The sequence below is a fragment of the Saccopteryx bilineata genome, chromosome 2, assembly GCF_036850765.1.
Source record: "Saccopteryx bilineata isolate mSacBil1 chromosome 2, mSacBil1_pri_phased_curated, whole genome shotgun sequence".
Lineage (NCBI taxonomy): Eukaryota > Metazoa > Chordata > Mammalia > Chiroptera > Emballonuridae > Saccopteryx > Saccopteryx bilineata.
This window is the reverse complement of record NC_089491.1, coordinates 146,218,535-146,242,285: the sequence shown is the minus strand read 5'-3', so window position 1 is coordinate 146,242,285 and position 23,751 is coordinate 146,218,535. Positions and strand designations below refer to the sequence as shown.

At 41.3% G+C, this 23,751-nt stretch overlaps 1 protein-coding gene across 9 annotated transcripts in view; it reads right to left on the bottom strand.

Annotated features, from left to right (window-relative positions):
• Positions 1 to 23,751, bottom strand: part of PPHLN1 (periphilin 1) — a 185,469-nt gene that overhangs the window by 158,620 nt on the left and 3,098 nt on the right. For 6 of the 9 annotated variants that reach the window (XM_066258136.1, XM_066258141.1, XM_066258132.1 and 3 more), the window contains one exon: positions 1,824 to 1,915. In XM_066258136.1, coding sequence (XP_066114233.1) covers positions 1,824 to 1,895 — 72 coding nt within the window. In that variant the 5' untranslated portion in view covers positions 1,896 to 1,915. Of the gene's footprint in view, positions 1 to 1,823; positions 1,916 to 16,770; positions 16,815 to 23,751 lie in introns of all 9 variants that reach the window. The other 3 variants (XM_066258133.1, XM_066258139.1, XM_066258134.1) reach the window with 1 other exon arrangement.

Genomic DNA, 23,751 nt, shown 5'->3' with positions numbered 1-23,751 from the left:
CACATATCTTATTTTAAAGTAAAAAAACAAAATGGGAACAAATACAATATTGAAAATAAAGAATAAGTAAATTTAAATCAACAATCTGACCAATATTTCAACGGGAACTATGCTCCTCTCACTGACCACCAATAAAAGAGGTGCCTCTTCTGGAAGTGCGGCAGGGGCCAGATAAATGGCCTCAGGGGGCCGCATGCGGCCCGCGGGCCGTAGTTTGGGGACCCCTGCCATACACCATGGCTAGAAGCCCAATCTCCTGGTGCTTAAATTGGGCCTGTGCAAAAGTTTAAGACTGATGGTTCTTTTTCTTTTTGTGATAGACAGAGAGAGGGACAGATTGGGACAGACAGACTGGAAGGGAGTGATGAGAAGCGTCAGTTCTTCATTGCAGCTCTTTGTTGCAGCTTCTTAGTTGTTCATTGATTGCTTTCTCATATGTGCCTTGACCGAGGGACCCCTTGCTCAAGCCAGCAACCCTGGACTCACGCCAGCGATCAGGGGGTCCTGTCTATGATCCCATGCTCCAGCTGGTAAGTCTGCATTCAAGCTGGATGAGCCCACGCTCAAGCTGGTGACCTCAGGGTTTTGAACCTAGGTCCTCTGCATCCCAGTCTGATGCTCTATCCACTGCGCAACTGCCTGGTCAGATAAGACTGATGGTTCTTGACCTTCCCCAAACCCTCCCTTGGATCTCTATATAGGATTTTGGAGAGTGCATATAGTCATTCAATAAACACTGAGCTCCTACTATGTGCCAGGTACTCGATATACTACTAGGGAAACAGTAATAAGCAAAACAACAAGAACCTTGAGAAAAGACCTGGCTCAAAATTTCCTATTCTCAGAGCCACAGAGATAAGCCATAGGACAGCATACCAGAAGCTGTCAGCCTGCTGATCCCTGAGCTGCTCCTACTTTAGAACTTCATATATCCAGTTTGCAAACATTTTTAAGAACACAGAAAAACAGATGACAGCAAAAAATAGGAACAGGTGCACAAATACTTCTTTGTTAACTGATGAACTCACCTTTTTCAAACCTAAAATTATCTTCACAAATTAAATTCAATATAAATCTTTCATTTTAGAAATATATGCAAGAAATATAAACTGTAAGTTTTCTACATAAATAAAATGTTGGCTTTACTTTCAAACTTTTAACTTTTAAAAGATAAACGTGGTGGCGCAGTGGATAAAGCATTAGCCTGGAACGCTGAGGTCTGTGGTTTGAAACCCCAGGCTTGCCTGGTCAAGGCACACATTGGAGTTGAGCTCCTCCTTCCTTCTCTCTGTCTCTCTCTCTCCTCTCTAAAATGAATAAATAAAATCTTAAGCCTGACCAGGTGGTGGTGCTGTGGATAGAGCATCGGACTGGGATGTGGAAGGACCCAGGTTCGAGACCCCGAGGTCGCCAGCTTGAGCGCGGGCTCATCTGGCTTGAGCAAAAAAAAGCTCACCAGCTTGGACCGAAGATCGCTGGCTCCAGCAAGAGGTTACTCGGTCTGCTGAAGGTCTGCGGTCAAGGCACATATGAAAAAGCAATCAATGAACAACTAAGAAGTCGCAATGCATAACGAAAAACTAATGATTGATGCTTCTCATCTCTCTCCATTTCTGTATGTCTGTCCCTGTCTATCTCTGCCTCTGTAAAAAAAAAAAAAAAAAAATCTTAAAAAAAACAACAACAAAACTTAACCTATCTATATTTCAACCAAGAAAGGTAAATTTTCAACACTTGAAAATTTTGTTAAGAGGCCTGGCTTTGGTGTACTGAATTTAATAGACTCTAGGTTTGGGATTATGCTACATGTAGAAGCAACTTACACTGGGGTGACTTCGAGGAGCTGCTCGTTCTCTCGGAACCCTTTCATAATCATGTCGTCCCTCGGACCACATTTCATCTCTTCTGTAAGCCACTAAAAAATAAAAAAGAAAACAAAGAATTACATTTTTTATGTTATTAGTAAATAATAGAGAAGATAAAGAAGTAAACAATTACTTTCTCTTTGTTTTCCTTCTTTTTCCAAGTGAGAGGAGGGGAGACAGACTACCACATGTGCCCCAACCAGGATTCACCAGGTAGTCCGTGTCTGGGGCTGATGCTCTACCCATCTGGAGCCATGCTCGCAACCAAGCTATATTTAGCACCTGAGGAAGAGGCTCCATGGGGTCATCCTCAGCACCCAGCCCCAATGAACTGGAACCAATCAAGCCATGGCTGCAGGAGAGGAAGAGAGAGAGAGAGAGAGAGAGAGAGAGAGAGAAAGCGAGAGAAGGAGGAAGGGGGAGAGGGAGAGGGAAAGAAGAGGGAGGGGGAGAGAGAAAGGAGGAGGGGGGAGAGAGAGAGAGAGAGGGGGGAGACAGAAAGGAAGAGATTATATGGTCACTTCTCCTGTGTACCCTGACCAGGAATCGAACCCAGGACATCCACATGCCAGGCTGATGCTCTACCATTGAGTCAACTGGCCAGGGCACACTTTCCAACACAAATATTTTCCAAAGATACTTAAAGAGGAAAAAAACATACTGTATCTTCCCATGTATTAGATGCACCTTAATTTTAGGGCCCAAAATTTGAAAAAAAATGTATTACATAAAGTTATTGAACTCAAGTTTTATTCATCATAAAATTCAGGCCCTGGCCGGTTGGCTCAGCGGTAGAGCGTCGGCCTAGCGTGCGGAGGACCCGGGTTCGATTCCCGGCCAGGGCACACAGGAGAAGCGCCCATTTGCTTCTCCACCCCTCCGCCCGCGCTTTCCTCTCTGTCTCTCTCTTCCCCTCCCGCAGCCCAGGCTCCGTTGGAGCAAAGATGGCCCGGGCGCTGGGGATGGCTCTGTGGCCTCTGCCTCAGGCGCTAGAGTGGCTCTGGTCGCAACATGGCGACGCCCAGGATGGGCAGAGCATTGCCCCCTGGTGGGCAGAGCCTCGCCCCTGGTGGGCGTGCCGGGTGGATCCCGGTCGGGCGCATGCGGGAGTCTGTCTGTCTCTCCCTGTTTCCAGCTTCAGAAAAATGAAAAAAAAAAAAAAGAAAAAAATAAAATTCATACAACTCCTCATCACTGTCAAAACTCCCATCCATTAGCTTGTCCTCATTAGTGTCTGATGACAAATCACTGGCTTCAATAATGGGGGGGAAAGAAAACAAGCATAAAAAAGTAGGAAATGCCAAGTAAAAAAAATCTACAACCACTGTATAAGATGCACCCAGTTTTTAGACCCCAAATTTCTTGAAAAAAGGTGTGTCTTATACATGGGGAAATACGGTAAATGACCAAAAGAAAAAAAGAGTGAATAAGGCAGTTTTCTTCCAATCAATTTTGAAATTTTCCTTTAAAAAAAAGTCCTATCTTCCTTCAATTTCTAAAGTTATTCAAGCTTTTTTCCCTAACCAGGGTGGGAAGAAGATCCATAGACCACAAATATTTCTTGTGGTCTTCATTCTCATACAGTAAAATTTAGAAAAGATTCACAGATAGTTTTAAAAGCTGATCGGCAAAGCTACTATTTCTTGGTGATGGTTTATATAACATTAGCTTTTTGCTTTTTTACATTCTTAGAAGTTCTCTGTTTATGTTTAATACTGACTTTAACTGGAAAAAAAATGTTAAATAAACAGTCCTATAAAAAACACCTTTGACACACAGACCACTCTTGATTGTGTTTTGAAAGCTATAAATTGATTTTAATACAAAGGCATCCTCATAAAATTTGAAATTGAAATAAAAGTTCTGTCAGCATTTTTCACGTTTGGAATGCAGAGAGAAGCTTCCTACTTTGGGAGCTGACACATTCCGGGTAGAGGCTAATACAAAACATTACCGAGTCCAGCCTGACCTGTGGTGGCATAGTGAATAAAGCGTCAACCTGGAAACACTGAGGTTGCCGGTTCAAAACCCTGGCTTGCCTGGTCAAGGCATATATGGGAGTTGATGCTTCCTGCTCCTCCCACTTCTCTCTCTCTCTATCTCCCCCCTCCTCTCTAAAATAAATAAATAAATAAATAAATAAACAAACAAACAAACATTACCGAGTCCAGAGGAAAATAATCTGTGAACAGGCAGAAGACAGGCTAAGAGGCAAACAGGAAAGATGAGAAGAGGCTGCAGGAAACACCCCGAAGGTCATTGATATGAAATGGCAAGACAGTAAATCAGCGGTTGGCAAATTTTTTGTAAAGAACCAGATAAATATTATTGGCCCTGCAGTTCACAGGTCTCTGTCACAACTACTCAATTCTATTATTACAATATGAAAGCAGCCATAGGCAATGTACATAATGTATGGGTGTGGCCATGTTCCAATAAAATTTTCTTACAAAAACAGGCAGGTGGCCTAGAGGCAGTAGCTTGACAGCCCTAGAGTAGATGACAAATAGTTAACAGGCAGAACCAAGAGAGAGTGTAATAATCACAGAGCAGGTTCTGAGCCAGAACTGTGGACTATCATGAGAAAGAAGTAAAATGGGACAGCTACTAAGTTAGGGCATTTTCACACACAAAATAGAGCAACAGTTCAAATGCACAGTCAACTCATTTGTGAAGTAAAATATTGCAGAGAAGACATATGTCTAAAGATTTTTGGTGGCTCTTTACTGTGCTTACTAAGAAGGCAAAAAAAGTAATAGTCATCCCATTCTGGCAGTATCATATAGAATTCTAATAGTTTGGTTAATGCAGGCTAAGAAATAAAGGCTGGAAAATAAGAGCAATAATTTTGACATTATCACAGTATAAACAACCTTAATTTTCTTTGTAAAAAGAAACCTATATTTTTTAATAAAACCAATAAAATAATTTCACTGACCAAAGAAACTAACCTAGGAAAACTCTAATCTCTTCCAGTTACAAATTAGCTTTTAACATTATGCATAAATCAACCTAAATTCTCAGTCTATAATCAGGCAATGTTATTTCAAAGTAACCACTCTATAAAGTACAAGAATTGATGGAAGCTTAAAAGGAAAAGTTGGTCAACATTATGGCTATTCCTACCTTTAATGAACCCAACAAAGGTTTCAGTCTAAAGAATTAGGTTTTCTCCTATTTAAGATAAAGTACAGAGAAACAGTAACAGTGACAACTTGAAATCATACCACAGGGGAAAAAAATTATCCACTTAAAAGAAAAACAAACATTTAAAATAATGACATTTCACAAAAAAGCAAATACAATGGCTCAACCTTTTGAAAACATGCTCAACTTTCTGTAAAACAAAGATGAAAAGTAAAAGTATAATGGAGTAGTAATTTTCATCCAAAGCCCTACAGAAAACAAACTGCTTTAATGAGAGTACAAAGAGCAACACTCTAATACATTAATGAAGAAAGTATACTTTGGTACAAACTATGAAAAATTTGGCAATATCTACTGAAAATGTTAAATGAACATGCACTTTGACCTGACAACTCACTTCTACGTACGTATAGTTGCAAATGTGCACAGCAAAGATTAAAAGCAACCTAAAATGTCCATCAGCAGGGCACAGATTAAAGTATTATACATTCAAGTATAGAAATATTATGCAAACCATCTCAAAGAAAAGTAACCCTGTTAGAGAAAGACTGGGGCAGATTAATATGCTGCCACTTCTGGAAAATAAAAGGGCAAAATATAAATATATATGTATCTGCACAGACTATTTCTGGGAATATAAGCAAGAGACTGCCACTTTGCCTGCTCTGGGACGAACAAAGTAACTGGGACATAGGAGAGTATTTCCACTGCAGAATATTCCAAGACAGTGATGGAGTAGGTGGATGTTCCAATTGCCACCTTCCAGGATCAAATTGGATTACAACTTAATTTAAGAACAATCACCTTGAAAAGCCAACTTTGGACTAAAAGGAGTCTATAACCAAGGATCACAGAAGAAACCACACTGAGACTGGTAGGAAGGGCAGAGACCTGGAAAGGGCTGCCCCTGTCCCAGGACTAAGCGAGGTGGAAGATCCAGTGGGGCTCTCACCGCAGAGAGGATCGCCCTGAGAGAGGAGGGTCCTAAGCCCCAGGCTCAAAACCCAACCTAGAGCCCCAGAGCCTAGAAGAGGTGCCCATAGCATTTGGCTGGGGAAAGAGCTGAGGTTGCTGTTTGCAAGAAAGAGACCAAGCTCTCAGAGACGCAGGCTCTGTCTTAAAGGGCCAGCAAAGAAAATCTCATTCATAACCACTTACCCGTGGTTCCAGAGGAAAGAGGGCTGAGAGGACTGGAGTTGCATGAGTAGAGTAAAGTTGATGGCCCAGGGAGAGACATCATGGGCAATGGTCACCAGTACCCCTGTGCTGAGTCATTCTCCAATACTGAACTTTCTATCTTTCTTGAATGGAGCAGTCCCCTCTGTGCAGCATCAGCCTGAGGAAAAGCAACTGCCCCACCCTCGGATACCCCACTTGCCCCTCCCACCCCCGTGGAGACTGGGCTGTTCTGAGAAGTAAGCCAGGAAGCAGGGGGCCATAAGTGACTCAGTTTTCTGGCATTGAGGCTGGTTCACCACCCACCCCGCATGCTCCTGAGTCTATGACTGGTGCTTCTGCCTCAGAGAAGACTCAGTAGAAACTGTCCAGAATAGGTCCTGGCCGGTTGGCTCAGTGGTAGAGCGTCGGCCTGGCGTGCAGAAGTCCCGGGTTCAATTCCCGGCCAGGGCACATAGGAGAAGCGCCCATCTGCTTCTCCACCCCTCTCCCTCTCCTTCCTCTCTGTCTCTCTTTCCCCTCCCGCAGCCGAGGCTCCACTGGAGCAAAGATGGCCCGGGCGCTAGGGATGGCTCCTTGGCCTCTGCCCCAGGCGCTAGAGGGGCTTTGGTCACAACAAAGTGACACCCCGGAGGGGCAGAGCATCGCCCCCTGGTGGGCGTGCCAGGTGGATCCTGGTCGGGGGCATGTGGGAGTTTGTCTGACTGTCTCTCCCCATTTCTAGCTTCAGAAAAATACAAAAAAAAAAAAAAAAAAAAAAAGGAACTGTCCAGAATATGGGCAGACCACATCTCTGGGTCTCAGAGGTAATATCCATGTACTCACGGGGACCACACACTACTGGACAGACTGAAACCTAAGGCAAGGGGCCAGAGCCACACCCACTTTTCCTAATCCCTGAACTGCCCTAGTCTCTAGATTCAATCATAGATTTTATCAGTGGCCAAACCCAACAAGCAGCCAGCAGAGGCAGCAGGAGGTGGGGTTGCAATGCAGTGAACGTGGGCCTTCTGCAGACCTGACCTCCCCCCACCCCCCGGGGCCCAGCCCAGGGTGGGTAAAAGCCAGCCTAGGTGTGCGGGTTGGTACTTCCATGTACACCTGGGCCCAGCAAAGGCAGCCACAATCTCTGGATTGATTGAAGCTCCAAGAAGATTGCTGAGGGCCAGTCACGGACAGTGTTCCCCACTGGTCTGCACCAGGTTCCCTCCAGAAAGGGTAAGGGCTGGCACAACCAGCGGCTAGCAGTGGAGAGAATCAGTTCAGGAACTAATAATAACAACTCTTGCTGGTGGAGTGTCCCAAGGGAGGGCTCATTACACTGGGACCAGCGGGGGCAAATTCCACTTTCTGAGATCAGCACCAGTACAGTGGCTCATGAACATTGGACAGGGTAGAGCTTCACAGGGTATTCCTTCACAGAATAAGGATCACAAAACTGATCCTTATTCAGAGGCTGACCCTTCCCATACCACCACCCAAGCACGGAAAACACAGACACAGTGAACAGAGCAATAGCTCCAGACAAGTAGTCCACAGCAGGTTACAAACAATGGCTAATAGAAACCCAAGAAGACCCAAAACTAACACAACCAGCAGCTGGTGGCAGACTACCCAGGTCTGGATGCTGGATATCCTGTCTTGCTGGGCTAGATTCCACATGGAGAAGGGAGAGAGGATTGGAGCATGGACATTCAAAGTGTGAGTCCCTGTGAGCCTATTGTTCGGTCCAAAATAGGGGCTTAGCCACTTTCTGATAAAGCAAAATCAGCCTCAGAGGGGTCTCTCTCAGTATTTCTCCCTGAGGCCAGTGGCTCACCAGCTGGAAGAACTGCAGAGGAGTCTACCAGCCCTACCCAATCTAAACTTGCTGTTCACCTTGCTGAGAAGAAATAAAATGTGAGTATCCAGCAGTGGCTGAGGAATTAGGCTGTGGAGTAGGAGCCACATTTCCTGTACTGAGCTCCTGACCAAGAGACCCCTAAAGTAGGGGGTCCCACTAACAGTGGATCCCCAAACTCAACTGCCCTAACCCACCATGCATACAACCTGTAGAATGGTTGGTTGGGTGAGGCCAGTCTGAGCCCACACTACAGTTTTTCTACAGAAGACTCTGTGGGAAGACCCCACAGCTGCTAGAAATGGAGGAGCTGAAAAGTGGAGACAAATCTTACGAAGTTTGGGGCTGTTACGGAGCTGCTGTCATCTCTAAGCAGGAAAAAGCTGATCCTTATTCAGAGGCTGACCCTTCCCATACCACCACCCAAGCACGGAAAACACAGACACAGTGAACAGAGCAATAGCTCCAGACAAGTAGTCCACAGCAGGTTACAAACAATGGCTAATAGCAACCCAAGAAGACCCAAAACCAACACAACCAGCAGCTGGTGGCAGACAGCACCAATGCTTGCTATACAAGCAATAAACCCAAAGGAGCAGTCCAGCAGGCACCAGACACTGCACAGAATAAGTACACCCAACAGAACAGACATTGCAGGATCTATTACACATGATCAAGGTTTACCCTTAGAGCCAGCCAGCCTGAAGGGATAACCACACCCATGAAAGGACCAACTGCATTCAATACCCACATACAACAGGAGGATAAATATCACCATCAAGAAGCAATCCTAGAGCAAGAAACTCAGGTGACCTGGATGTCAGTACCACTGAGCCCATCTTCCTCATAAAGACACCACAACAAATTCAAAGTCAGACAGCATTTCCTAATATACAGATGAAATGGGCAAAGAAACATGACCCAAATAAATCAACAAGAGAAATCCCCAGAAAAAGAACTAAATAAAATGGAAGTAACCAAACTACCAGATGCAGAATTTAAAATGATTTCCAGGATTCTAAAGGATCTTAAAGCAACAACGGATGATCACAATGAGAACTTAAAAAGATAGCAAGCATCAAAAAGGACACTGAAATTATAAAAAAGAACTAGTCAGAAATGACAAATACAGTATCAGAAATGAAGGCTGCACTAGAAGGAATCAACACCAGAATTGGATGAAGCAGAGGATCGAATCAGTGATTTAGAGGACAAGATAAATGTAAGCACAGAAGCAGAGCAGAAAAAAAAAAGGCTCAAAAACACTGATAAACTCGAAGAGACCTCTGCAACAACACGAAGAGAAACAACATCTGTATGATAGGGGTTCCTGAAGGAGAAGAAAATGAACAAGGGATAGAGAACCTATTTGAAGAAATCATAGATGAAAATTTCCCTATATTTATGAAGGAAAAAGTCATACACGCTCAAGAAGCAGAGTCCCATTAAAGGTGAACTCAAAGAAACCCACTCCAAGACATGTCATAATGAAAATGCCAAATTTAAGAGACTAAGAAAAAACACAAAAAGCTGCAAAAGAAAAGCAGTTAATTACCTACAGAGGAGCCCCCATAAGGATGACATCTGACTTCAACAGAAACACTTGAGGCCAGAAGAGATTGGCAAGAAATATTCAAAATGATGCAAGACAAGAAGCTACAGCCAAGACTACTTTATCCAGCAAGGCTATCGTTTAAAATTGAAGAAAAAATAAAGAGCTTCCCAGACAAGAAAAGACTTAAGGGCCCTGGCCGCTTGGCTCAGTGGTAGAGTGTCAGCCTGGCGTGCAGGAGTCCCGGGTTCGATTCCTGGTCAGGGCACACAGGAGAAGCGCCCATCTGCTTCTCCACCCCTCCCCCTCTCCTTCCTCTCTGTCTCTCTCTTCCCCTCCCACAGCCAAGGCCCCACTGGAGCAAAAGTTGGCCCAGGCGCTGAGGATGGCTCTGTGGCCTCTGCCTCAGGCACTAGAATGGCTCCGGTTGCAACAGAGCGATGCCCTGGATGGGCAGAGCATCGCCCCCTGGTGGGCATGCCAGGTGGATCCCGGTCGGGCGTATGCGGGAGTCTGTCTGACTGCCTCCCTGTTTCCAACTTCAGAGAAATACATTAAAAAAAAAAAAAAAAAAAAACCCAAAAAAGAAAAGACTTAGGAATTCATTACAACCAAACCAATACTGCAAAAAATGTTAAAGAGCAGACTATAAAAATAAAGGGCCTGACCTGTGGTGGCACCGTGGATAAGGCATCCACCAGGAATGCTGAGGTCGCTGATTCAAAACCCCAGGCTTACCAGGTCAAGGCACATATGGTAGTTGATGCTTCCTGCTCCTCCCCCTTCTCTCTCTCCCTTTCTGTTGCTCTCTCCTTCTCACCTCTCTAAAATTAATAAATAAAATTAAAAAAAAAAAAGGAAAAAAGAAATTGAGAGAAAGAGGATTGTAAATTCAAAGAAATGGCAAAAAATAAGTACATATCAATAATAATCTTAAATGTAAATGGATTAAATGCTCCAATCAAAAGACATAGGGTAGCTTCATGATTAAGAAAACAGGACCTGTACATATGCTGTCTACAAGAGACCCACCTCAGAACAAAAGATACACACAGACTGAAAATGAAGGTTTGGAAAAAGTATTTCATAAAAATGGAAATGAAAGCAGTTCCTGAGATTAGCATTAGAGAGCAGAGCAGAGAAAGGCCACATGGAGGAGGCCAGGAGAAGCAGCCAAGATGGTGGAGTGCTGAGGGAGAAGCCAGTTAGTGCAGAGCTTGTGCAGGGACAAGGAAAGAGATGGGGAACAGTGGTGAATAAGTCTGGTGAGCTAGAAATCATTGATTCTAGGAAACTCGGATAAGTCAGTAGCTTTGTGAGCATTGAATGTGAGTGGGTTTTGGAGCCCAGTGTGTGTATTTCTTGCCCACTGGGTGCAAGATAGGATTAAAGATGATAGCCCACTAGTTCGGGGTTCTGTAAAAAAAAAAAAAAAGAAAAATGGAAATGAAAAAAAAAAAGCTGTGGTAGCAATATGTATATCTGACAAAACAGCCATTAATACAAAGGCTATAGTACGACAAAGAAGGTCATTACACCATAATAAAGGGAGCAATCCAACAGGAAGATATAACCGTTATGAATATCTATGTACCTATTATAGGAGCACCTAAATACATAAAACAGATTTTGATGGACATAAAGGGCGAGATCAACAGCAATATTATAATAGCGGATTTTAATATCCCACTAATATCAATGGATAGATCCCCCAGAGAGAAAATTAAAATAACAGCACCCTTAAAAGACACACTAAACCAACTGGGTTTAACTGATATCTTCAGAACCTTTCACCCCAAAGCAGCAGAATATATACTCTTTTTAAGTGTTCATGGTATACACTTTCTAGAATAGACAGACCACGTTAGGACATAAAACAAGTCTCAATAAATTTTTTTTTTTTTTTTTTGCATTTTTCTGAAGCTGGAAACAGGGAGAGACAGTCAGACAGACTCCCGCATGCGCCCAACCGGGATCCACCCGGCACGCCCACCAGGGGGCGACGCTCTGCCCACCAGGGGGCGATGCTCTGCCCATCCTGGGCGTCGCCATGTTGCGACCAGAGCCACTCTAGCGCCTGGGGCAGAGGCCACAGAGCCATCCCCAGCGCCCGGGCCATCTTTGCTCCAATGGAGCCTTGGCTGCGGGAGGGGAAGAGAGAGACAGAGAGGAAGGCACGGCGGAGGGGTGGAGAAGCAAATGGGCGCTTCTCCTGTGTGCCCTGGCCGGGAATCGAACCCAGGTCCTCCGCACGCTAGGCCGACGCAAGTCTCAATAAATTTAAGGGGACAAAAATCATATCAAGCATCCTCTCTGATCACAACCACATGAAACTAGAAATCAACTACAATAGAAAAATGGAAAAACAAACACACTAAGGCTAAATAGCATATTATTAAATAATGAATGAGTTAGCAATGAGATCAAAGAAAAAATAAAAAATTTCTTTGAAACAAATTAAAATAAATAAGAGGAAGCTCAAATATACAACATAACCCTGCACCTAAAAGAACTAGAAAGAAAACAACAAATAAAGCCCAGAGGAAGTAGAAAGAAGGAAATAATAAAGATCAGAGTAGAAGTTTTTTTAGCCTGACACAGAGGCTAAAAAAATAATACAAAAGATCAATAAAAACAAGAGTTGGCTCTTTGAAAAGGTAAACAAGATTAACAAACCTTTACCCAGACTCATCAAAAATAAATAAAATTAGAAATGAAAACGTAGAAGTAACAACTGACACCACAGAAATACAAAGGATTGTAAGAAAATACTGTGAAGATTTATATAACAAAAAAAATGGACAACCTGGGTGAAATGGTAAATTAATAAAAACATACAATCTTCCAAAATTCAATCTGGAAGAATAAGAAAACCTAAATAGTCCGATTACAACAAATGAAATTGAAACAGTTATCAAAAAATTCCCAGCTAACAAACTTCCTAGACCAAATGGCTTCAAAGGTGAATTTTACCAAACATTCAAAGAAAAACTGAGATCCATCCTTCTCAAGCTATTCTAAAAAATTCAAGAGGAGGGAAGACTTTCAAGCTCATTTTATGAGGCGAGCATCATCCTCATTTCAAACCAGTTAAACACACTACAAAGAAAGAAAACTATAGGCCAATATCCATGATGAGCACAGATGCTAAAATTGTCAACAAAATAGCAAACCAATCCAGCAATACATTAAAAACATCATACAGGCCCTGGCCGGTTGGCTCAGCGGTAGAGCGTCGGCCTGGCGTACGGGGGACCCGGTTCGATTCCCGGCCAGGGCACACAGGAGAAGCGCCCATTTGCTTCTCCACCCCCACCCCCTCCTTCCTCTCTGTCTCTCTCTTCCCCTCCCGCAGCCAAGGCTCCACTGGAGCAAAGACGGCCCAGGTGCTGGGGATGGCTGCTTGGCCTCTGCCCCAGGCGCTAGAGTGGCTCTGGTCGAGGCAGAGCAACGCCCCAGAGGGGCAGAGCATCGCCCCTGGTGGGCGAGCCGGGTGGATCCCAGTCGGGCGCATGCGGAAGTCTGTCTGACTGTCTCTCCCCGTTTCCAGCTTCAGAAAAATACAAAAAAAAAAAAAAAGGATCATACATTATGATCAAGTAAGATTTATTCCAGGAGGCAAGGCTGGTACAATATTTGTAACTCAATAAATGTGATTCATACTAAACTTAGGGATAAAAATCACATAATTATTTCAATAGATGCAGAAAAAGCATTTGATAAAATCCAGCACCCATTTATGATCAAAACTCTTAGCAAAGTGGGAATACAGGGAACATACCTCAACAAAATAAAGGCCATATATGACAAACCAACAGCGAACATCATACTCAATGGGCAAAAATTAAAAGAAATCCCCTTAAAATCAGAAATTAGACAGGGGTGCCCCCTTTCAGCACTTTTATTCAACACAGTTCTGGAAGTCCTAGACACAGCAATCAGACAAGAAGAAATAAAAAGCACTCAAACAGGAAAGGAAGCAGTGAAACTGTCATTATTTGCTGATGACATGATACTATACATAGAAAACCCTAATGTCTCAGTCAAAAAACTACTAGACCTGATAAATTCAGCAAGATAGCAGGATATAAAATTAATATTCAGAAATTAGTGGCGTTTTTATACACCAACAATAAACTGTCAGAAAGAGAAATTAAGGAAACAATCCCCTTCACTACTGCAACAACAAAAAAATAAAGTACCTAGAATAAATTTAACCATGGAGGTAAAACACTTGTACTCAGAAAATTATGACACTAAAAACATAAATTGAGGAAGATAAAAACAAGTAGAAGTATATACCGTGTTCATAGATAGGAAGAATAAGCATCATTAAAGTGTCTATACTACCAAAAGCAATCTATAAATTCAATGCAATTCCTATTAAAATGCCAATGGCATACTTCACAGATCTAGAACAAATGTTCCAAAAATTTATATGGAACAAAAAAATAACCCAAATAGCCTCAGCAATTTTGAAAATAAAGAATAAGTGGGAGGTATCACAGTTCTTTTATTTATTTATTTATTTATTTATTTATTTATTTATTTATTTATTTAGTATTTTTCCAAAGCTAGAAATGGGGAGAGACAGTCAGACAGACTCCCGCATGCATCCGACCGGGATCCACTCGGCACACCCACCAGGGGGCGACGCTCTGGCCACCAGGGGGCGATGCTCTGCCCCTCGGGGGGGGGGGGGGGGGCGTGGCTCTGCCACGACCAGAGCCACTCTAGCACCTGGGGCAGAGGCCAAGGAGCCATCCCCAGCACCCGGGCCATCTTTGCTCCAATGGAGCCTCGGCTGAGAGAGGGGAAGAGAGAGAGAGAGAGGAATGAGAGGGGGAGGGGTGGAGAAGCAGGTGGGCGCCTCTCCTGTGTGCCCTGGCCGGGAATCGAACCCGGGACTTCTACACGCCAGGCCGACGCTCTACCACTGAGCCAACCGGCCAGGGCCTGGTATCACACTTCTTGATATCAAGTTATACTCAAGGCCACTGTAATCAAAACAGCTTGGTACTAGCATAAGAACGGGCATACAGATCAATGGAACAGAACAGAGAACCCAGACACAGACCCACACCTTTACAGTAAATTGATATTTGACAAAGGAGGCAAGACTATACAATGGAATACAGTCTCTTTAACAAATGGTGTTGGGAAAATTGGACAGCTACATGCAAAAAAATGAAACTAGACCACCAACTTACACTATTCTCGAAAATAAACTCAAAATGGATAAAAGACTTCAATGTAAGTCACAAAACCATACAAATCTTGGAAGAAAACAGGCAGTAAACTCTGATATCTCTCATAGCAATATTTTTGTGGATATCTCTCCACAGACAAGTAAAATAAAGGACAAAATAAACAAATAAGACTATATCAAACTAAAAAGCTTTTGCACAGCAAAAGACAACATTAATAAAATAAAAAGACAACCCACACAATGGGAAAACATATTCACTGATACATCTGATAAGGGTTTAATAACCAAAATTTATAAATAACTTCTAAAACTTAACACCAGGAAGGTAAACAATCCATTTAAAAAATGGACAAAGCTGGCCCTGGCCAGTTGGCTCAGTGGTAGAGCGTCAGCCTGGTGTGCAGGAGTCCCCGGTTCGATTTCCGGCCAGGGCACACAGGAGAAGCGCCCATCTGCTTCTCCACCCCTCCCCCTCTCCTTCCTCTCTCTCTCTCTCTCTCTCTCTCTCTCTTCCCCTCCCGCAGTCAAGGCTCCATTGGAGCAAAGTTGGCCGGGGCGCTGAGGATGGCTCTGTGGCCTCTGCCTCAGGCCCTAGAATGGCTCTGGATGCAACAGACCGACGCCCCAGATGGGCAGAGCATCACCCCTTGGTGGGTGTGCCACGTGGATCCTGGTCGGGCGCATGCAGGAGTCTGTCTGACTGCCTCCCCGTTTCCAACCTCAGAAAAATACAACAACAAAAAAAAAAAAAAAAAAAAAAGGGCAAAGGAATTAAAGAGACACTTCTCCAAAGAGGACATACAGATGGCCAATAGACATGAAAAAATGTTCAATGTCACTAATCATCAGAGAAATGCAAATTAAAACCACAATGAGATACCACCTCACACCAGTCAGAATGGGGCTCATTAACAAATCCACACACAAGTGCTGGAGAGGGTGTGGAGAAAGGGAACCCTCCTACACTGCTGGTGGGAATGTAGACTTGTGCAGCCACTGTGGAAAACAGTATGGTTTCCTCAAAAAATTAAAAATGGAACTAACTGCCTTTTGACCCAGCCATTCTACTTTTAGAAATATATCCTAAGAATCCCCAAACATTGATTAAAAAAATAGATATGCACCCTCATGTTTATTGCAACATTGTTTACAATAGCCAAGATCTGGAAATAGCCCAAGTGTCCATCAGTTGATGAGCAGTTAAAAAACCTGTGGTACATATACACAATGGAATGCTACATGGCCGTGAAAAAGAAGAAAATCTTACCTTTTGCAATGTCATAGAAGGACCTGGAAATTATTATGCTAAGTGAAATAAGCCAGGCAGAGAAAGACAAATATCATATGATTTCATTTATATGTGGAATCTAATGAACACAGTGAACTGAGGAACAGAACAGAGGCAGAGGCAGGGTCACAGGGAGCCAAGGAACAGCTGTCAGAGGGAAGGGGGATATGGGGACAGGATCAGAGAAGGTGAAAGGATTAGTGAAGTTATATATTCATAACACATAGATACAGATAACAGGGCAGCAAATCCCAGAGGGGAGAGTGGGGAGGGAGTCACAGGGAGGTCAGCAAAGGGAGTGTAATGAGGGCACATTGTTGGGGGAGGTGAGGCTATTATACTGAGTGAGACACTTGAATCCACGTTAACACAATAAATTTAATATTTTAATTTTAAAAACCTTCAAAAAAATTCTCACTGCATATTTTATACATTCTATTATCAATTATAACAAGTAACCGTTTTTAAGTCCTGTAAAGTATTCAATAAGCATAATAAATCAATAGCAAAATTAATATATAATTAATGAACTAAAAGAGAACATAAGGAAAAATAATATTTCATAATGAGAAAAAAATAAACTGCAAGAGTTCTAGAGAAATACTATATAGTTTATTAACCAGATAAAATACTAAATTACTAAAATTTACTGGCTTGTCACAAAAATATAAGAATAACTACTATACTACTTACTTGAGTCTTTTCAGGAAATCAAATTTAAAGTTTTCAACAATCTCCTGTAAAAGGGAAGGAGGGATACAAACATAAAGATTTGTGTCTATATAAGCCAACCAGTAGAGAAAAATTAAACCTTCATTATTTGTATAAAACTCTCAAAATAAAAACAAAAGGGCATTAAGAATTATAATCCCTTTAAGCATACCTTTGAAAATAGATATTTTTGACCACCACAGGCTATCTAATTGTCATATGAACAAAATTATGTTAAGAGAATTCTAGCTCTAATTTTGCCAATTGAAAACTGGATAGGCAAAGGCATCTCATTCTTATCTCTGAAAGGATTGTAGTAGATGTTTAAGATCATTTTTATCTAGAATATTAAGAACACTGGCTTTAAAATATCTCACATTAAAAAAAAATGTCTCACATAAAAAATTATTAAAATATCAGGCCCTGGCCAGTGGCTCAGTGGATAGAGCATCACCCCAGCAGATGGACATCCTAGGTTCAATTCTCGGTCAGGGCACACATGAGAAGCAACCATCTACTTCTCCCCTCACCTTTTCTCCCTCTTCCCCTTCCACAGCCAGTGGCTCATTTGATTCAAGCATCAACCCAGACACTAAAGATAGCTCAATATTTAAGCATCGCCCCCGATGGAGTGGCTGGGTGGATCCCAATCAGGGCACATGCAAGAGAGTCTGCCTCACTATCTCCCCTCCTCTCGCCTAAAAAAAAAAGATATATATATATATATATACACACACACACACACACACACACACACACACACACTTGATATGCTCAGTCTAGAAATCCCTAGTGTTATATTGGTGATAAATGGTCCTCTGTTTAAAAGAATTTCCAAATTCTAAACTTAAAAAATATTAAACTTACTAGGTAAAAATTTAACAACTTTTCAATGACTTTCCCACAAAATAAATATAGTGCACGAGCTAGCCTAGGTAAAATACAATAAATAAGTAAATAAAAATAAAATAGGCAATGTGCAATTCATGATGAAAATTATGTATCTATGAAATATTCTTACCTTTAAGAAAAATGAATCTAAATCCACTCAAGCCTGTAGTTCTACCTACCACTTTACATGAAATTCAAAGGATAAAGGAGTTGGGCTCTGTTATGGAAAGAGCAAGCTCACATAAGCTCATCTAATTGCTGCACAGATATTTTGTGAAGTGCCTAACAAAATGTAGAAATAAGACAATATGTATATATGTCATTCCTTATCTAGTTGCCTTTTAATGCCAGGCAGTTTAGAAAGCAAATAAGAATTTTACTGCAATTACCTCAAAATATTTCTACTCTATTAATCCATAATTTATAAAAGCTACAAAAGAAAGCAGCAAAGAAATTAAAAGTATACAATTTTGACGAAAACCCAGCAATTGGAAACAAAGCAGCTAGAACATGGCAAAAATAAATAATCATGGAGAAATTCAAAATAAGATTGTCTACAATATATATCAAGTGACAGAAAAGCAATTAAACTTATTTGTGGACGAGCTAAATATGAACAAATAAATCAAGAGCTAAAATCTTGAGATGCCTCAACATATGGAAGCACACACAAAAAAGTAAACTTATCTGATGTGGTATTATCATTTAATGGTTAAGTTGTTTCAGTTTGGGAAGATGCAAAGTGTTGAATGGGGGGTGATGGTTGTACAACAATGTTACTGCACTTGATATCACTCAATTATATACATTTAAAAATGGTTAAAATGGTGTGTTTGATGTATATTTTACCACAAAAAAATTTTTTGAAAAAGTGAACTTATCTAGCATCAAGTTCCCAACTACACTTGCTAAATGGAATTATCACTTCTGTAGGGTATCAAGCTGTTTACTGAACTTAACTTCTACTAAAAACAAACAGTATCCATAAAACAGCTAGACATTGTAAAACCGTTACACATTTTCAGTCCTACAATTAGTCCTGTAACAATTTTGCATATTTGACTCCATCTCTGATGATATGCCAAAGGAATACTGACCTCACAAGGAGCTACAGGAATTAGTTTCAAGTAAAAATGTTTAGTAAATAAATTCTCTTTAACCTAAAAGGCTGACAATTTTGAAAGATCTTATTTTAAAATTAATTACTATTTATATGGTGAATAATTTTATAAAAGGAAATTAGTTTCCTTTACAAATAACAATTAAATCACTTAAATGTCTATAACAGAAATTAAATATAAATATTAGGCTATAATGTCCTTTAACCATTATTTCATTTTTTTAAGTTATCTCTTACTGGTAAGTATACTAAAATATCTTTGCGGAATCTGCAGGTATGTAATTTTTAAATGTCCTCTGACCATACCTATTCTCCTTTCACGAAACAGCCAATACCAGAATATAATGCTTCACTGTTATCTAAATTACCATGTTTTCAGAATAAAGAATATAAAAATAGAATACAATATAAATGGTGAAATTAAATAGAGAATGGTGTAGCAAAATAATTAGCGCCCATGAATATAAGTTATTAAACATCTTTAATCCTTAAGAAAGCGACATAGGCCCTGGCCAGTTGGCTCAGTGGTAGAGCGTCGGCCTGGCGTGCAGAAGTCCCGGGTTCGATTCCCGGCCAGGGCACACAGGAGAGGCGCCCATCTGCTTCTCCACCCCTCCCCCTCTCCTTCCTCTCTGTCTCTCTCTTCCCCTCCGGCAGCCAAGGCTCCTTTGGAGCAAAGATGGCCGGGGCAGTGGGGATGGCTCTGTGGCCTCTGCCCCAGGCGCTAGAGTGGCTCTGGTCGCAACAGAGCTACGCACTGGATGGGCAGAGCATCGCCCCCTGGTGGGCATGCCGGGTGGATCCCGGTCGGGCGCATGCAGGAGTCTGACTGCCTCCCCGTTTCCAGCTTCAGAAAAATGCAAAAAAAAAAGAGAGAAAAAAAAAGAAAGCGATATAATTGGGGAGAAGAGTATCAAGATTCCATATGCCACTTGTACTGTTAGTAACTCAAAACAGAAGACACAGGTGGCGCAGTGGATAAAGCATCAACCTGGAAATGCTGAGGTTGCAGGTTCCAAATCCTGGGCTTGCCTGGTCAAGGCACATATGGGAGTTGATGCTTCCTGCTCCTCCTCCCTTCTCTCTCTCTGTCTCTCTCTCCTCTCTCTCCCTCTCTGTCTCTCTCTCCTCTCTAAAAATAAATAAATAAAATTAAAAAAAAAAAAAAAACAAAAAACAGAAGACACAGCCTGATCTGTGGTGGCACAGTGGATAAAGCGTCGACCTGGAAATGCTGAGGTCGCCGGTTTGAAACCCTGGGCTTGCCTGGTCAAGGCACATATGGGAGTTGATGCTTCCACCTCCTCCCCACCTTCTCTCTCTATCTCTCTCTCTCCCTCTCTGTCTCTCTCTCTCTTCTTTTCTCTCTCCTCTCTAAAATAAATAAATAAAAATTTAAAAAAAAACACAAAACAACAGAAGACACGGTTTGATGATTACATACAAATACAAAGAAAGACTATTGGCATTCTTATGTTTACGTCAACTGAGGGCTCAGAGAAGAAGAGTTCAAATCTCAATGAGAGTAGCCCAGAAATTGAGAAAACAGAAAGTCACAGGCAATAACCCCTTCTATCAAACCACTCACACTTTGAATCCACAGGCAAGGTGATAGCAAAAGATCTATTGTTCATTTTATCCAAACTGATTACAGTGGCAGCATAGACTATAGAGCAGCGGTTCTCAACCTGTGGGTCGCAACTCCGGTGGGGGTCGAACGACCAAAACACAGGGGTCGCCTAAAGCCATCGGAAATACATATTTTATTTAAAAATGTATTGTATAATAAATATGTATTCTGCACACTGCTCTAGTCAGCTTCCAGTATTAAATACCCTCTGGATAGTTTTCCCTCCTCCTCAAACCCATTCCTTTCAATCTTTATATTAATTTAATAACTACTTTGATGGCCAACCATGATTAGTAAATAGAAAGGTAGTTACATTTAACTTCATACTTTAAATGTGCAACAGGCCTTTTTATTGGCAATTCCCTACCAAGAATGCTTTTCTATAGGTATCTTCATGGTTAACTTCTTTATCTTTCATTGTCACCCTCTTAATATCACCTTTCCATGAAAGCAAATATCCTATTTTTTTCATAGTAATCATCTAAGAACCATATAATTTACATCTGATGTGTATTATTGGTCCTTCATTATTAGGACTATAAACTTTCATATATATGAGAACAGGGATCTCTAAGCTGTTCACAAGTAACCAAAACAATTTGCACAATGTATGTGCTCAATTTTCATGAAGTGAATTTATTTAAGCTGGTAATATGCCCCTATAGATAATTCCTTTATTTCCACTTTTTTCCTAAGTCTTTTCAAGAAGATGTCTTACAGACACCTACCCATCAAAATGCCAAAACAAGTCTTCACTTCTTAGACAACTACTTTATCTCCCATCTTCCCCATTTTGGCCAATGACACCACCAGGTACCCAAAAGACTCAAATCGGAAACCTGAGTCATACAAAACCCAAAACTTTTCATATTTATCTAGTCACTAAACCCAGTTATTTCTATCACCTCAATATATAAAGCATACGTATCTCCACTTCCCTATCCCTACCACCTATGTCTGCTCAGATGCCCTTAATCTAGCCTTTGGACTCCCCAATACTAAAAAAAACTGGTCTCCCATTTGTGCAGTCCCCTACTCCACCTGGAAAACTGTAGGCACCTGATTTAAAATTTTCAGTGGTTCACCCTGTCCAGATAGCTTGGTTGGTTAGAGCTTCATCCAAAAGTGCAAAGGTTGGGGGTTTGATCCCCAGTCAGGGCACATACAAGAAAAGATCAACGTTTCTGTCTCTCTCTCTCTCTCCCATTTCCTCTCTAAAATAATTATAAATAAACAACAAATAAATCTCAGTGTTTCACATATCCTAAAGAATGAAGCCTCAACCCTAAAACCTGAAAAAGACTTATGACCTTGCTCCTGCCTTTCCAGCTTCACTTCCTACCACTTCCCCAACACGCTGCAGAACCTCGACACATCACCTACTTCTTGTTCTCCAAGTGTGCCTTTATTTCTCACCACACCTTGGTATGCTTTTCCCCTGCCTAGAATATCTTCTGCTTATCTGCCTTCACCCTCTAATCTTTATTCAGCTCAAAAGTCAGCTTTTCTTATACTCTTTATACATTTTTAAAAATATTTTTAATTGAAGTTATTAGGGTGACATTGGTTAATAAAATTAGATAGGTTTCAGGTATACAATTCTATAATACATCTTCTGTATATTGTATTATGTTCACCACCCCAAGTCAAGTCTACTTCCATCAACATTTATCCCTCTACTCTCTTATTGTCTTCCCTACGCTCCCTCCCCTGGGGTAAACACCATACTGTTGTCTGTGTCTGTGAGGTTTTATTGTTGTTTTGCCTAATTCCTTCATCTTTTTCACTAAGCCCTGCAAGCCTCCTCTGTTCTGACAGCTGTCAGTCTGTTTTCTATGCGTCTGTTTCTATTTTTATTGTTAGTTTATTTTGTTCATTAGAGTCCACATGAGTGAAATTATACAGTACTTGACTATCTCTGACTGGCTTATCTCACTTAGCATAATGCTCTCCAGGTCCATCCATGCGGTCACAAAGGGTAATTTCCTTCCTTTTTAAGGTCAAATACAGTAGTATAGTATACCATTATGTAAGTGTACCACAGCTTTTTTATCCATTCATCCACTAATGGCTACTTGGGCTGCATCCAAATTTTGGCTATTGTAATAAATATAGGGAGTGCAAATATTCTTTCAAATTAGTTTTGGGTTTCTTCAGATCTATTCCAAGAAGTGGAACTGCTGAGTCATATGGCAGTTCCATTTTTAATTTTTTTGAGGAAACTCCAGTTTTCTTCAGTGTACGCTCAAGTCTGCATTCTCACTAACAGTGCACAAGGGTTCCCTGTTCTCCACATCCTTTTCAACATGTTTGTTGATTTACTGATAGCCGTTCTGACGGGTGTGAGGTGATATCTCACTGTGGTTTTAATTTGAATTTTCTTGACAGTGGCGTTGAGCATCTTTTCATGTCAATTTATTGGCCATAAATTTCTGGAATACTTTTTATAGTTCTGTGAAATATGTCACTGGCATCTTGATAGCAATTGCACTGACTCTATAGATTACTCTAGGTAGTATGGACATTTTAATAATGTTAATTCTTTCAATTCATGAACACGATATATGCTTCCACTTCTTGGGGTTTTTTTAGTGTCTGAAAATGTTCCAAAAACAGGTCTTTTGCATCATTGGTTAAATTTATTCCTAGGTATTTTATTTTGATGCACTTGTAAATATGACCGTTTTCTTAGTTTCCCTTTCTGATAGTTCACTATTGGTGTATAGAAATGGAACTGATTTTTGAATATTTATTTTACATCCTGATACTTTACTGAATTCATTTATCAATTCTAGTAGATTTCTGGTGGAGTCTTTAGGGTTCTCTATGTACAGTATCATGTCAGCTGCAAATAATGAGTTTTACTTTTCCTTTCTAATTTGGATGCCTTTTATTCCTTCTTGTCTGATGGCTTTGGCTAAGACTTCCCATACTATGTTGACTAACAGTGGTGAAAGCAGACATCCCTGTCTTGTTCCTAATCTTAAAGGAAACCTATTTAGTTTTTGCCCATTGAGTATGTTGGCTATAGGTTTGTCATATGCGGCCTTAATTTCATTGAGGTATCCTTCCTCTATTCCCATTTTTCTTAGCATTTTTATCATAAATGGGTGTTGGATTTTATCATGCTTTTTCTGCAACTGTCCCTTCCATTCCAGGTCAAACATGGGGGCTCTGAAAAGCTCAAATTCCAGAGCCAAAGGGAGCCTGGAATCAGACTCAGGCCTGCATGAATTTTAAGCCCAAGCCCTTTCCATCATATCACACCACTTTACAAACAGAATAGGAAAGGACAGCGAGAATATATTCAAGGGCATTAAAT